Source organism: Poeciliopsis prolifica, unplaced genomic scaffold (assembly GCF_027474105.1).
Source record: "Poeciliopsis prolifica strain line A6 unplaced genomic scaffold, Auburn_PproV2 SCAFFOLD155, whole genome shotgun sequence".
NCBI classification, from domain to species: Eukaryota; Metazoa; Chordata; class Actinopteri; order Cyprinodontiformes; family Poeciliidae; genus Poeciliopsis; species Poeciliopsis prolifica.
In genome coordinates this window covers 30,001-45,595 of record NW_026562530.1, presented here as the reverse complement: position 1 = coordinate 45,595, position 15,595 = coordinate 30,001, and the positions used below count along the sequence as shown (strand labels likewise).

The 15,595-nt window shown below is 46.0% G+C and overlaps 1 protein-coding gene across 1 annotated transcript in view; it reads left to right on the top strand.

Annotated features, from left to right (window-relative positions):
* LOC129356072 (SH3 and multiple ankyrin repeat domains protein 2-like) overlaps window positions 1-15,595 on the top strand; it is a gene marked incomplete at its 3' end in the record, with an annotated part of 128,318 nt that overhangs the window by 83,075 nt on the left and 29,648 nt on the right. The window contains 5 exon segments of the mRNA XM_055025686.1: window positions 9,021-9,049; window positions 9,052-9,111; window positions 9,114-9,152; window positions 10,393-10,445; window positions 10,448-10,508. Coding sequence (XP_054881661.1) covers window positions 9,021-9,049; window positions 9,052-9,111; window positions 9,114-9,152; window positions 10,393-10,445; window positions 10,448-10,508 — 242 coding nt within the window.

Here is a 15,595-nt window from a genome sequence, read left to right as displayed (position 1 = left end):
AAATATAAAAGTCGCTATGCTAACTCAAAAACACTGATCATCATTAGTTCTGCCAACATTTAGCTGCTATTCCAACACAGAACTTAGCAAAAGCTAATTCTAAGCTGCTAAGTTCAACCATTTTCATAGGTAGCAAAGTTATCAGAAAAGCTAATGTGCTAAATGAAAAATTAGCACCAGTCCTTATCACTGAACGCTGCAAACTCCACACAACAAAGTCCTCCAGACCACTAGGTGGAGTCTGGAGCAGGTTTTGTTGCCTATAAAAATGCTGCTGTTCCATCATGTTGAAAATAACGCCATGTTTGAAATGGACGTCGTCTAATTTTATTCTTGATATCCCGTCGTTGCTGAGGGTTCGGTCCTGTATGTTGTGTTGGTCAACTCCCCCTAGTGGTCTGGAGGACTTCTGTTTAGTGGAGTTCAAATTGTTCTCAGATTAAATATGTAATTATCCAGTTTAAGAGTTACATTCAGTTTAGAGCTAATTATTTAGTTTGCAAACAACATTTTTTTATGAACTTCATATTGAGCTTGGAGCTAAATGGTTACTTTGTAGACTAAATATTTAGCATTCTTATTAAATATCTAGTTTGAAACTGTGACATATATAATAAATCAATCATGTGGTGAAATATTGACCCCATTTTTTCGTCTCATTATGGAATAAAAAGCCAAATTATTGATGTTAACTTCTGATGTAACTAAACAAAAGGTTTGAAAGTTGAGATTTGTAACTACTAGTAATAAAGTTTTTGCAGGTAACAGAAGCAACATGATGTTTAACAGTCGGGACAACTGATCCATGTTTGATGCACCAAGAGATGAAGAATCACTTCTGAATTAATACTTTTGTCAACATTATGAATAGAAACCATTGTGAAATAAATCCTCTCCGCTGTGTGAGCTTTACATCTGATGCTCTTTCTGTTTCACTGTTCAGGATTTTCTGACAATTCAGATGAAAAAAAATCTGCTTTTCAGATTTTACTATGAAGGATAATTACCTCTAGGGATCTGAAACCGTTCCTCATGAACGAAGTGAAAATGTCTCAAATCCTTCGTTCACAGCAGAATTCATATTTTTTAACAACACAAAATGAACTTTCTCACTCGGCTTGTTGGAGAAGGTTTTTCCTGTAGTAGCTATTTCTGGTGCGGGGTTGTTTCGTCGTCTACTGTACCTACAGTATTTACCCCCCACGGCTTCCTCTGGGAAACCTGCCACCACTGTAGCTACAGCAACGGTTGCCATGGCTGCCTGGTTATGGGATGTATGAACGCACAGCTTCATTCAGAAACAGCATCTGTGCAGCAGGTGGAGACACGATGGGAGAGACGCAACTGTCAATCCAGATTAAGACACCTGATCCTCCTGCTGCTCCTCCTCCTCCTCTTCCTCCTCCTCCTCCTCCTCCTCCTCCTCCTCCTCCTCCTCCTCCTCCTCCTCCTCCTCCTCCTCCTCTTCCTGCTCCTCCTCCTCCTCCTCCTCCTCCTCCTCCTCTTCCTCCTCCTCCTCCTGCTCCTCCTCCTCTTCCTCCTCCTGCTGCTCCTCCTCCTCTTCCTCCTCCTCCTCTTGCTCCTCCTGCTCCTCCTCCTCCTCCTCCTCTTCCTCCTCCTCCTCCTCCTCCTCTCTCCCCCCTCCCCTCCCTCCTCCTCCTCCTGCTCCTCCTCTCCTCCTTCTCCTCCTTCTTCCTCCTCTCCTCTTCCTCCTCCTCCTCTTCCTCCTCCTCCTCTTCCTCCTTCTCTCCTCCTCCTCCTCCTCCTCTGCTCTCCAGCAGATGGCCCGTTCGGATCGCTGCCCACTCTCTGGAGCTCACGTTCTTTACATTAAGGTGTGAGAAGAGAGGACGGTGGAGGAAGCTGCAGTTTGACTTTGTGCAGTTCTGCGTGTTTCTGTGTGACTCTGCTGAAAAGCAAAGTGAAGAGCAGTCAGAAAGTTGTAGGTTTGATTCCGGGTATGGCTGTATATATTTCTGTAAAAGACTCGGTTCGGTCAAGTTGGTCATTAAAAATGGCTTCTTCATTTATGATCTGTTTTTATTCTGTTTTTGTGAAGGATCATCGTTTCATGACGACGTTTCAACTAGAGCTGCAAGTAATGACTGTTTTAGTTTTCTAAATAAGAAAATAAAATTTGTATTGATGCAAACACACCATTCTTTTAGAAGTGAAAAGCTTCCTTTAACAGCAGAGTGATGCAGAACTGATCTGTTACAGAAAAATAGGATTTTTTTGTCGATACTAAATTAGTTGATTATTTCAATAATCAATTCTTCATCATTAATCCAATTAATCATTTCAACCTAAATTTAAACCTCATAAATTATTCCCAGAATCGCAGCTGGAGTTTATTAACACCGTTTAAAATAAACGGCGCTTGTGAACGCTACGGCTCCGATCAGCTGATCTCCTTTCCACAGCAGCAAACGGGAGACGAGCAGCTCTGGAGTGAGACTGATGAGAACAGCTGAATCCCTGCTGATAATCGGACATCATGGTTTGAAATCGGTCCGATTGGTGGTTCTGACTCGGTGGTTCTGACTCGGTGGTTCTGTCTCGGTGGTTCTGTCTCGGTGGTTCTGTCTCGGTGGTTCTGTCTCAGTGGTTCTGTCTCGGTGGTTCTGTCTCAGTGGTTCTGTCTCGGTGGTTCTGTCTCGGTGGTTCTGTCTCGGTGGTTCTGTCTCGGTGGTTCTGTCTCAGTGGTTCTGTCTCGGTGGTTCTGTCTCAGTGGTTCTGTCTCGGTTAAACCTGGTTCTGATTGAAACTCTGTTTATGTTTGTGATGGTAGGAGCTGAAAGGCTTTTCCTGGGATTCTGAGAACTTCTGACAGATATATTGCAGATGCTTCTGTTATTAACATGCAGGTTTTTCCTCCAGTGCTCTCGTTATCATGTGGTGGAAAGATCATTTCTTCTTTCCAGAGACGTTAATAGAAATGGAAATGAAAACCAATAAAAATAAAAAATGTTTTGTTAGAAAACATTTGGTTTGGACTTCAGACATTCATTGTTTTCATCAGTTTTTTTTTGTATATTTTCATTCTTATTACACTCCTGCAGATTTCTCACCTCCCACAGCTCAAGCGATAAACTCTTTATAATCACATAATGCAAGATTTAAACCTGCATGATGTTTGGATGTGTTGCATGTTTTTTACCAACCATCTGAGATCATGTTAAAAGCTGCAGAACGTCTCTTGCTTTAGTCAGAAAAAATCTGACTTTCTGCTCTCTGAAATCAAAGAATTTAATTTTTTTTGTTAAGCAGATGATTGAAAGTAAATCTGAAAAAATAAAAACCGATCAGACTGAAATGTGTGGATGTGAATCAGGTTCACTGAGTGAAGATCTCTGCAGAAACATTGACTGTAAATTTGTGCAGATCAAATTTACATGTTAGATCTGGAAAACTGCAGAATTATTCCAAGAAACAAACTTCATTTCATGTCCTCCCATTAAACTGTGAAGGAATTAAACCTTCACAGCCGTTTGTCCTGTTCGGTTCTTCAGTTTCCAGGAAGTGCCTCGGTCCGTGCAACCTCAGTTTGATGTTTTAATGTCTGTATGCAGCTGACAGCGATAACCAGAGCAAAACTTGGCTATTTTTAGATCATGGAGGACAATATTACACCATTATTGCCCAGCCTGACGTGGAGCTGTGCAGATTCTGTCTCAGGTCCAGAACCAAAGAAAAGTCCAAAGATTCTCTTACATTTCACCCCAATTCCTCCGCTACTATTTAGTAACAAACTGAGTGAAGCTGAAGTATATTTTCCTGATTCCCGTCTGAATTTTTAGTCCATAAAGTTCGCTGATGGTGTTGGGATGGTTGGAGTTTTGTGTTTCAGCCTCTCAGCATCTTTGCAGAAGTTTTAATGACTCCATCGCTCCTGATTGCGACCGTCCTCACGCTGTCGGTAACTGACAGACTAATCCGTGAGCCGCCTGATGTCCTCCAGAACCAGGCGGCAGATAGCAGCTCTGCCACCGCGGACGTTCACGCCGTTTCTTTCTCTGTTTTTAGCCCAGCTGTGGATTAATTTGGCATCTGAGCAGCTGCTCATCGCCTGTTTCTGTCGACACGTTTCAGTGTTTCAGGTCTGCTCTCTGGGAATGTGCATGCTGCTGATAAGGACAAACACGGATCAGCGGGAGCTTCGCTCACTGACAGAAAAAACGTGACGCAGTTTAATACGTGTTTAAACCGGCTGGAGAAAACGGAACCGGATGATTTATTTATCCTACTGGAAGCCGCTTCTGTCACTGCTGGATTCTCCTTAAAGCTCAGAAAAAGATGACCTGCTGGTGATAATTATAAAACAGAACATTATTACCAATGTAGGTCTGTAACCTAATCACTCCTCGCCTATCAGGGTTAGATATCAGGGACATTTGAAGCTGTGGCTCTGCTCGGCTTCTGCTGGCCCACTTACAGAAACGAGGCAATTAGTGACAGAGTTCACCACGTTACAGCTTCTCACTTCTGGTTTTGGAAGAAAAACACAAGAAAATCCTTCATATTTTCTGTCCTCTGGAGACAAAACTCTGTTAAAACACGATGCTGTAGTAAACACGTCATTATTTACACCAGCCGTTTCACTGGATCGGTTCAGATGGAGCATTTTTTGTTCTTATTTGGCCCAACAGCAGGAAGCTGCAGAAAAAGACAAACTGTGTTTGCATGATAAGTCGCGTTCGCATCGTTATCAGACGGTTGAACATATTGTATCAAATCATAAATGAAACTGGGCCAATATTAACCGTCCGTCAGCGTTTTCACTGAATGCTGTGAAGTTTGTGTCGAACCTGAGCTTGGATTCACTGGACTCTGTGAAATCTTAAATCCTGATCAGATGAAAGCAGTGGAGATGTAACGCTGTCAGAAACTCCCATGATTCCCTTCTGTTTTTCCTCCAGTCTTTGTTTTTGCCCCCCGAATCGCCTGGCCGCCGCCCACTCATGACAGCCTCTCCGTGGCGTTCCCTGCGCTCCACTCAACGTGTCACACTGCGAGCCCGCTCCGCTCCGCTCCGCTCCGCTCCGCTCCATCCACCCAACGCTGACGGCTGTCAGTAACCCCTCTGGGCGCCATGGCAACCGCCTCCCAGCTCGCCGTGGTGAGAAAGACGCGTCCTCCGTGTCAGGACGGGCCGGAGGTTTGGCTGCTTCTGCTCGATGTGACTCATGAACATCTCGCCGTTAATATTCTGTGATTTCACCAGAGACGGCGGCGTTGTGCGCCGCGTCGCCTCGCTGCTTCTGCGCCGCAGAACGCCATTAAGGAATCGCGTCTGAAGAAATCCTGCAGTTTTATTGCAGCGCAAACCCGATTACAGCACGGAGCAGATTTCCTCTGCGACTTTGATGCGATTATGAAATTCTCCTGATTTGATTTGATTGGCTCATAAAGAAATTTGCAGACGACACGGAAAACACAATCAGCAAAGACGCAGAGCCTGGAATGATGTTCGCAGATTAAAAAACTGACATCAGGACAGAAACAGGACAGAAACAGGAGACGGTTAAACCTTACAGGAAGCAACGACAGTCAGATACAGAGGGACTCATCAGAGTCCATCTGCGTTTGGTTTGCCCTGACTTTCCCTGAAGGCATCACAGCTCAGCTGTTCAGACAGAGAAGCAGCTGTGAGGAAACTCTGGAGGAGCTGCAGAGATCCACAGCTCACACCACTGTGAAGAGGGAATACTGAGATTTCTGTCTAATTATGAGGATTTTCTTCCCACATTAAACACAATAATCTCAGATGTTTTAACTTTTTGTTCCAACTGGTTAAAATCAGTTTAGATTCATCTTGTGACAGCTCATCAGATAAATCAGATTTATAGCAGAAATCTGCTGCAAAATTCAGATATTCTATAAAAACTACCCACCTCAGCATCAGGTCGAGCTGCTTACTTTGACTAGGCCCTGATTCTTTTCTTTTCAGCCGTTTGGTTCTAGATCTGCTGCTGGGTTTGGATCACGTTGTTGGACACTCAGAGTCAGTCCACAAGGTTTTCTGATAAATCAAACAAGCCCCCATCACCAGCCCTCCACCGCCGTGCTCGGCTGTTAGCATCAGGTTTTCACAGATTTTCTTTTGTTTTTGGTTGAACAAACTGAACACGGAGCTGCAGCTCCTGAATGTCTGCCAGGTTTTTGTTGAGCGCAGCAGCAGAGATGCAGGCTGCAGCAGCTGCTCAGGTCCGTTCACCATCTTTAATATCACTGTTGACAGAACAATACGCTGTCCAATGCCAGATTATTACAGGTCATGTGTGGGTCATATTATGGGATTATAGCAGAAACATTGGGATTACATAATCCCTCCACCAGCAGCAGGGGGTCGGTGTAACGTTTGAAGGAAAAAATGATTCTGTGTAATTTAGCTTCATCTGAAACTGAATATTTGGTCACATTGAGAATTTGATCAAGACACAAACATGTCAGAAAATCCAGAAACGGAAACTTCATTGTGTTGAGTTTTGCTTCAGAAACATTCAGGAAACTATCTTTCTCTCAGCAGCTGCCGATTGGTTGATGGGAGGCGTGTTGAGGTCTGGAGTCTGCGACCAGATCGGCTCGTTGCTGCTGCAGTTCAGGGATCTGAGCCTTGTTCTGGTTCTCCTGGACCGGATCCCAGGGCAGAGCAGATCGGAGAGCAGATCAGCTCTCTGATCAGCTCTCTGATCAGCTCTCCAATAAGCTCACCGATCAGCTTCTGGCTTCATCCTCATGTGAATCCAGATGTATCAGGCAATAGAAACATTTATTGTTTTCAGGGTTTTTAATCCGTCTCTGTAGTTTTAGTCCAGATTGTTAAACATTGTAAGTCAGCTGAGTTTTAAAATATAAAAACTGTTTTTAGTGATGCTGAAACCCAGAACATATCAGACACCAGTTAGCGGCTCTGTTAGCACTTAGCATCAGTGAGCTGCAGCTGATGCCGCAGCGGCGTGATGAGTGCGCCTGTCTCGTCTTGGTCAGACTGGATCCACCCTGAGGAAACCGGGACACCAGTACCAGTACCCAGTACCAGTACCAGTCCCGCGATCCTGTCGGACGCTTCGGCTGCTGCCTGGGACACCGCTGCTCTTACGCCCTCTGGTGGCTGCTGTGGACATGTCAGCTGTTAAATAAGATTATTTATCTTCCCACATTATTACCAAAAAGTAATAATGTGACATTAATCAACTTACCTGAATAAAGAGGTAATAACACAAGAATCAAGTCATAATAATATGACAAAGTATGAAATAATAATTTTACAGTAAAATGAGTAATGCTGAGCATCTTGTGAAGTTAACAGGACTTTAAAATGAAACGACTAAATCTGTTAGAAAGACTCACACTGACTAGATGAACTGGTCTTTATAACTGCATCAGGGCTGTTTTCTTATGAAAATCACTTTATTCTCATTCTGGTCCCCAAACCTGCATGTGGGACCCAAACTGAACTCAACCGTTTACTGTGTGTCTTTGCTTGCCGTGTTTCTCCTTGTGTGTTGAACCTTTAATCTGAAATCACAAGCAGAGCGGAGACCCGCAGCAGCGTGTTCACTCTAAACGCTCCTCACAGCTCCGTGTCACTTCCTGTGCTCCGGTGCAGAGCTGGCCTCTCGGTGGTAGGCGCTATTTCCAGCCGCTCGGAGTGCGGCTGCAGCTTTGTCCGTGGCTTTCCCTGGGAAAATGTGTGAGCAGTCTCAGAAGGTTCTGAATGAGGTTAGCTCTCCAAAGGCCTGCAAACATTTGAGGAGGAGAGAGTCTGCAGGACAAGGTGACCCACTTACTGCAAACAGTCCTCCCTCCTGCTCTCTCCTCCTCTTTTATTCTCCTAGTTTCTCCTCTCCTCTCCTCTCCTCTCCTCTCCTCTCCTCTCCTCTCCTCTCCTCTCCTCTCCTCTCCTCTCCTCTCCTCTCCTCTCCTCTCCTCTCCTCACCTCACCTCACCTCTCTTCTCCTCTCCTCTCCTGTCCTCTCCTCTTCTCAACAGCTTTTAGAATAAAATATGTGTTCATTTCTGACTGGAAATGAACACAGACAGCTTCAGATGATTATCTCTGTCATTTTGAGGCCATGTTTCGCTTCAGTGTTGTTATGAATACTAACCACTAGGTGGCGCTATGTCACCATGGTATCCTGCTCTACATGAACGACGAAGTGTTTTAGACGTTGGAGGCGTTTTAAATGTAGACGTGAATCCATTTTCAGAACCGGTTCTCATTCTGAGACAACCAGCTCTATGGGTCAGAACCGGTTCTCTGTAGGTCAGAACCGGTTCTCTGTAGGTCAGAACCGGTTCTCTGTGGGTCAGAACCGGTTTTCTGTGGGTCAGAACCGGTTCTCTGTGGGTCAGAACCGGTTCTCTGATCCACAGAACCGGTTCTCTGATCCACAGAACCAAACAGATAAAAACCAACCAACAGGGACTCAGAGATTCTGGTTTTTAATCTTTACAGAGTTGCACACATTCTGGCTCTCAGCGTTTCTCCTTTAAAGATGTTCTCATTGATTTTTTTTACTTTATTTAACTTTGTGATTTTTATAAATGAACAAACTTGCAAACCAACATGAACAAGTCAACAAAGAGTAACTTCTAAACCGAATCACCTCAAACTCGTCTCAAAAGGTAAAGAAAGAAACGTCTTGCTAAGTGTTTGGGACAAGCGATGCATCCAGATACATTTTATAAGGCTCCCAAATTTTCAAACAACATTTTTAGAAAATAATTACAGTAAAAACTATTTCCAGTTTTTTCCAGGGGAATGCAACGATTCACTTCTGGAAACCATCAGTGGAAGGATGGGAATCTGATTTCCATGACACTTTTCACTCACTCAAGGCATCAAGTTCATTTTATTTGTGTATTTTTATGATCTGTGCAGTTCTGGATCTGGTGGGACATCAAGTTTTATGTCCAAGAAACAAAGTCTGAAAGTGAAGTAACTGGTGTTGGCCCGTGTCCTCCAGTCCTGACCTCTTGACCCCGTCCTGCCCTGTCTGTGCCTCCTCTCTCAGCCCCAGCGGTCACGGCGAGGCGCTCGGCCCCAGCTGTACAGCGCCGTTCCAGGCAGACACTTTGTGGTGGTTCGCTCTTACTCCGCCCAGGCCGAGGAGAGATCAACCTCTACAAAGGCGACAGGGTCAAAGGTCAGTCAGCTTGTGGGAGATAGACTTTACCGTGCCCTGACGCAGATGATAGATTTTCATACAAAAAATGTATGAAAATCTAAGTGAATAATCCAAATTTGCATCCAGAAAAACTCAGATTTTAAGATTTTTTCCTTTGAATTACATTTTCTGGATCAGAGATTTCTTGATGTCTTTGTTTTCAGGAAATGTGAATTATTACTGGGTGTAGAAAAGCAAAGTAAATTGTAAGAACCAGACCTTACGATCTCCAGCAGGGCTGATAAGCAGGAAAACACAATTTTTCAGATATCTTGGAGATTTATTGAGCTCAGAGAAAGACGCTGCTGGAAAAGAACATTATGAGTTCAGAAATAAAGATCCGTCAGGAAGCATAAAGCATAAAGGAGTTTTAATTTAGTTCTCACAGCTTCTAAACTTGAGACACATTTGATCATTTTGCATGCAGGATAAAGATGTTATTTCACTTCTGTTGCAGAGAAGCTGACTGGTACAGAAGGTGGAGCTAATCCTTAAAAACTGAAAACTAATGAACAGAAATGTGTGAAGAGACAAAAGATGATAGGAGTGTTTGTTCCTTAAAGCCGGTTCCAGAAAGTCAGAGGACTTTGCAGAGTGGAGCGGAGACAGCATGCAGAGATTCACAGTATGAGATTATCTCCACTAAAACCTGGCTCTGCTCGGCCAAAGGATGAAGATTTCCATCCATGCATTAAGATAAAACAAAAATGAACGTCTTTCAGCTTTATTTAAACTCTTCCTGCCAGATTAACCTTTGACCTCTAAAGACTCAGCGTCGTGAGTCTGAGCCTCATATTTCTGCTAGAGGTGAAGAATCAGAGTAATGAAGTTCATTATTCATTAAATATGTCTGCTGTGGCATGGCATTAAATAAAATTAGAAAGTTGATTTAATTTTGGCTATTTAATGATTTATTTGCTCTGTTGGTTTTTCCATATTGAATAATTATCCCCTGACACAAAGACATGCCTGGGTGTAACGTCCACTGTGCTTTTCTCAGCCTTTACGACTGTTTAAGCCGTTGTTAGCACGCGCTAACGTTTTTTTCCGAGCCGTCTCTAAACGCACCATGAATCGCCTCCATAACCCAGCGGAGCTGCAGAGCGCAGCGACATGACGCCTCACTGCTTCACCCAAAGCTTCCTTCATTTCTCTCTACTGACACCTGCTGGTGAAACACTGGCAGCAGCTTTTAAGTCAAACTTTGTTTTCCTCCCAGTTCTGAGCATCGGAGAGGGAGGATTCTGGGAGGGCAGCGCCCGCGGCCAGGTGGGGGCTGGTTTCCGGCCGACTGCGTGGAGGAAGTCCCGGCCAAGGCCACCGAGGAGAGGACCTGTGAGTAGCACCAGCTGGGCGGTCGGGGGCCCGGATGTGTTGGTTCCAGTTCAGAACCATCATTTTTCTCTGGGACGTTCTGTTGATGATGAGCTGAACGTTTTGATGAGTGAAGGCGGTCAGTCCTGACCCGCTGATGCCTGGACTCCACCAGGCGCCTGAAGGCACCAAGATGTCAGCAGCAGATGCTAACCCTGGAAGTGTGAGGTTTGATGCCAAGAGTTGGATCCGTTTTATGGAGATGTGGAGGATTTAGAGACCAAATAAAAACCTCCAGCTGTTTGTTTTTCCACTCAGAGTGATGGGTGTGTGAAAGGGAGCCTCATGCTGCAACCTTCAGGAATTGAACGTGACCCGGTTTCCCAGCAGAACCTTCTGCTCATCAGCTTGTTTCCTGACTGCTTTGCACTTTGGTGTTTTTCTTTTAATATTCCCTTAAAATCTTTTGCACCAACTTCTGTGTGTCAGAGAGATTTTGGCCGCGCCGGAGTTAAACCTCAGAACTCAATTGTGAACATTAACTTGTTAATCAAACATCTTAACGACTTAATTAGATCCCATAGCAACGTTTGGGTGTGTGGCGGCACGTGTTTCAGCTGCATGTGTGTCCTCCTCTCTGTCTTCCCGTCCTCCCGGGTCCCCAGGCCGCCGTGTGCCGAGCTCAGCGCCACATTGGCCTGCTAACTCAGCTGTGCTCTTATTTCCTGTGGGTTCCAGCTAATGAACATATCACGGCACGCTCCGTCCCCCGTAAGCGTTGCGTTGTGATGTAAATCTTCAGAAGACGCTTGAGATGTCATCTGTTTTCCTGCTTTGTTTAATTATTGAGATTAGCACAAGGCGGACGTCCATCAGCTCTCTGGTCTCACTCCTCCCCCGGGAGCAGCCATGTTCCCGGCTGTTCTCTTGTTCTCTGGCTGTTTGCCTCCGTCTGTGTGGCTCACTTTAAAGTTTAACCCAAGGCCGTTGGCGCGGGAAAGCCTCCCTCAAGCCGCGCCATGTCCAAGCTGTCCCCGGCTCTGCCTGCAAAGAAAAGCCTGTCAGAAATGGGACCACAGTATGGCGTCCTGCAGGAGCCATTCAGAGGCTTCAGTCAACCCCCGGGTCAGCTGTGTGTGTGTGTGTGTGTGTGTGTGTGTGTGTTGTGTGTGTGTGTGTGTGTGTGGTGTGTGTGTGTGTGTGTGTGTTGCGACATAAAGCAGTTGATCCATAATAATACAGATGGATGATTGTGATTTTCTATAAATTCAGATAAATTCATATTTTACTGCAGCATCATAATCTGACAATAAAACTCCAAACTCCTTTATTTTCCTGCTTCTATAGATCCATTTCTCTTCAACATGGGAAACACAAGAGAACATGCTCCATAACAACCATGATGCAACAGAAAAATACCGTGTCCTACCATGTCAAACATAAACTGGAACAACAGGATTTCTTCCTGAGTTGCTTTATCTCAAGCCATATCATAATAGAAAAATCAAATATCATTATACACACAAACAATAAGAACAAGGTTTGGCTGTTTGAAGCGACGATTTGCTGCAACAAACAGTCCCAGTGGTTTTCATGTGATGCCCACTGCCAGGTATGGTGGAGGATGTGTGATCCTGTGGGATGGATTCCCCTCTGAAGGCCCCTGGTAGGTTTGTTGGAGTGCAGAATAAAACCAGGACATTCTTTGTAAAATCTGCTCATCTTTGGGTTTTTCAGCAGAACAAAGATCCAGAAGATCCGACGGTTTATCGTTTTCAAACGGTTTGGTTTTCAGGACATCGGAGCAAACATGGCGGCGTCCTGTGGATAAACCAGAGCCTGAGGCAGTCGGATGGTTCTGACTTTCTTCAGATCAGGTCCTGAACACAAGCCTCGTCTGTCTTCATTTTTCCAGCTCTTTCCCGTCTGGAACATTTTTCTCTGGATTTCAGTGTAGCTATAAATCTAAACAGGCAGCAGAATCCCTGCAGCGGCCTGACCCGGACGGCCCGACCCGGACGGCCCGACCCGGACGGCCCGACCCGCACGGCCCGACCCGGACGGCCCGACCCGCACGGCCCGACCCGCACGGCCCGACCCGGACGGCTCGACCCGGACGGCCTCCCGCAGCGGCTCGACCCGGACGGCCCGACCCGGACGGCCCGACCCGGACGGCCCGACCCGCACGGCCCGACCCGCACGGCCCGACCACGGCCCGACCCGGACGGCCCGACCCCGCGGCCCGACCCGCACGGCCCGACCCGGACGGCCCGACCCGGACCCGACCCGCACGGCCCGACCCGATCTGGTTCACACAGCTGAGGGAGAAACTTGCCAATCTGAGCGTTTAATGGCGGCTTCACATAATCCAGGGAAACAGGCTGATTGCAGAAGAAATTTAAACATTTAAAGCTGCCAGTGAGTCGCGTAATTATTCAATGCCTACATCATCATTTATTCATCAGGACTGGAGAAGTGAAGTCCCTTTGTGCTCCGTCTGTAGTGAAGAGTTTGCGTGTTAGTGGAGCGGCTCTGATGGAAACGGCAGCTCCGTCTACATCCATGATGTTTCCAGTTTCATGTTTTTGATGTTTCTGGAGTTTTTATTTTTACTATTCCATCAGCCTCCGTCTTTTCCTCCCGCCCGCTCACAGAAATTCACACACGCTGATTTAAGTTAGAGGCGTTTAGCCTCTAATCCGTCTAATTGAATAGAAGTGATGCAGGCGGATTAAGGCCCGTTACACTCGCTCCGGCTGGACGCCGGCTCCATTCAGAGGTCTGGAAACACGCAGCTTCCGCACAGAAGAAGAAGAATTCAGTTCAACATCAGGTTAGCATTCAACCTGGATCAGAAAACAGCAGATTTACACCCATCAATTTAATCCATTAGATTATTTTAGAGCGGCAGCCACCAGACGCAGTCTGACATCCAAACGTTTCCTCTGGACCTGCAGACTGGACTCCAGTCTGGTTTTTAAGGAGAGAATATTTCTCCAGTTTGGACTGAACTGAACTCTGTTGAATTGTTTGTTGCAGTGGCCAAAGCAAGAACAAATCCAGTGGCTGAGCAGCAGAAACGACCAAAGATCCCAGTTCAGACCCAGCTGGCAGGAATATCGTCTCCCGCTAACATCCGTCATCCCAGACGGATGTTTGGTGGAAGCTGCATCCTGTGAGCTTTCTGAGGATGCAAAGGCTGCAGCTGGAAAAGCTTCCAACATCAACATGGTGAAAACTGAGAGTGGGACGGAGCCGATGGTTTGTTTTACATGAACAGATTAACAATTTGACTGCAAAACGTCTTTAATAGATTTTTGTCAGAATTTGATCCTGATGAAGCTGAAGGAGGATTTTGGTAGAACAAGTTTAGAAATAATGTTTTTTTTAACTCAAATGCAAAATGTTTATTTTTGTACAGTTTTGGCTCTGACTGTGTTGATCTCTCACCATACTGCCTTTTTGTATAATTAATTCATGAATGACTGAGTTAGTTGATTATTTCCATTATTGATTGGACTGATTTATGCATTCAGCTGCACAGCGGCGCTTTTGAGGCGTTTCTTTGAACCCTTTTGGATTAGTTTATCATTTTCCTTAGACAGCCTCTTTCTGCAGTAAACACCATTTATTTGACATTTATCAAACATTTTTCGGTGCGTTGGTCCAGAGCCCATTTCTGCAGAGTGGCATCTTCAGTTTCCTGGAGTTTTTATGTTTTTGTCTGCAGTGAAGTTTTCCTGAAAGCCTGTGACGCTCTGAGTCTCCACTGACATGAAGATGTTTGGGATCTGAAACATTTTCAAGCTCATTTTGTTCTCCAGTCACCTGCAAAAACCAGCTGAAGGCCAAACCTGAAGGTTCAGCGTCTCTGACCTAAGTTACGCTGAGGTTGGCGTCCATTTTGGCTTCATGGTCTCACCTCATCCTGAAGGAGGCGGATCGTCTGCTTCCTTCTTGGAGCTGCTGCCACCAGGACTGACGCAGCGTCAGACTCTGAAACATCTGCATATGAAACAATCTAATCGACAAAGACGGCGTGATCGCTTTTTAAACCTACAGTTCAGCACCAAATCCATGGAACTAAAACTGCTACAGTAATTCTGTTACAGATGTGCAGCAAGCTGGTGAACATCCAGCTGCAGCTCCACACACACACACACACACACACACACACACACACACACACGCTGCTCTAATTCCCTCGTCTCATTCTCACGTCTTTCCCCCGAGCTCAAAGCCATGATGAGACTGAAATAGGCAGGAAAACTGGGTTAAAATGGGCCTGGAAGGAACCCAGAGCAGAATCAGTCACACACACACACACACACACACACGGCAGGACGGTGATACAGCCACAGACGGAGCAGACGCACATGTTTTCACACAAATGCGAGTACTCTGTGTTCTGCTGCGTCCCATTGATCTGTGACCATAGAAACCAGCTGACCGTCGCTCTGGACGCAGCGATGCCGCAGACGGCAGATCCTCCTCGCGCCTCCTCACGTCGATTCTTTCCTCTCAGTGAAACAGAGAAAGAGAAAAGCTGGTAATCCTGTCTGATCCGACCCGATCAGACCCAAAACCGACCCGGGGAGAAGAGGAGGCCTTCCTGCGGCGATGACCTCAGCCGCCGCCGCTGTGAACCAGTGACGGCTGGAGTGACGGGACATGTGAAGAGGGAGGAAGATGAGGGGAAGAGATGAAGATTAATCTGACAAACGAACAAGAATCAAACCAACGACGTTGTTTACACAAACATCATGACGTCAAAGTTTTTAGTTAGTTCCAACAGACAGAGAAAAATATCCTCTTCATGTTTCACCTGCTGCCTGCAGGGGCGCCACTGAGGCTCAGCCGCCTCCGTGTCAGGCTGCTGGTTCCTCTGGGTCTGACGCACCAACCAGTTCAGCTCCCACCCGGAGACGACCTTCTGCTCTGGGTTCACACCCACAGGTCAGGTTCCGTGTGATGGGGTCAAGAGGTCAAGCTGGCCGCCATACACACACGTCTGGATGCACTGGCATCATGTTTCACTACAGACCTGATTCTCCGCCAGCACCAGGAGAACCTAAAACCACCAGCATGTCGCTGCAGAAAACGTCTAA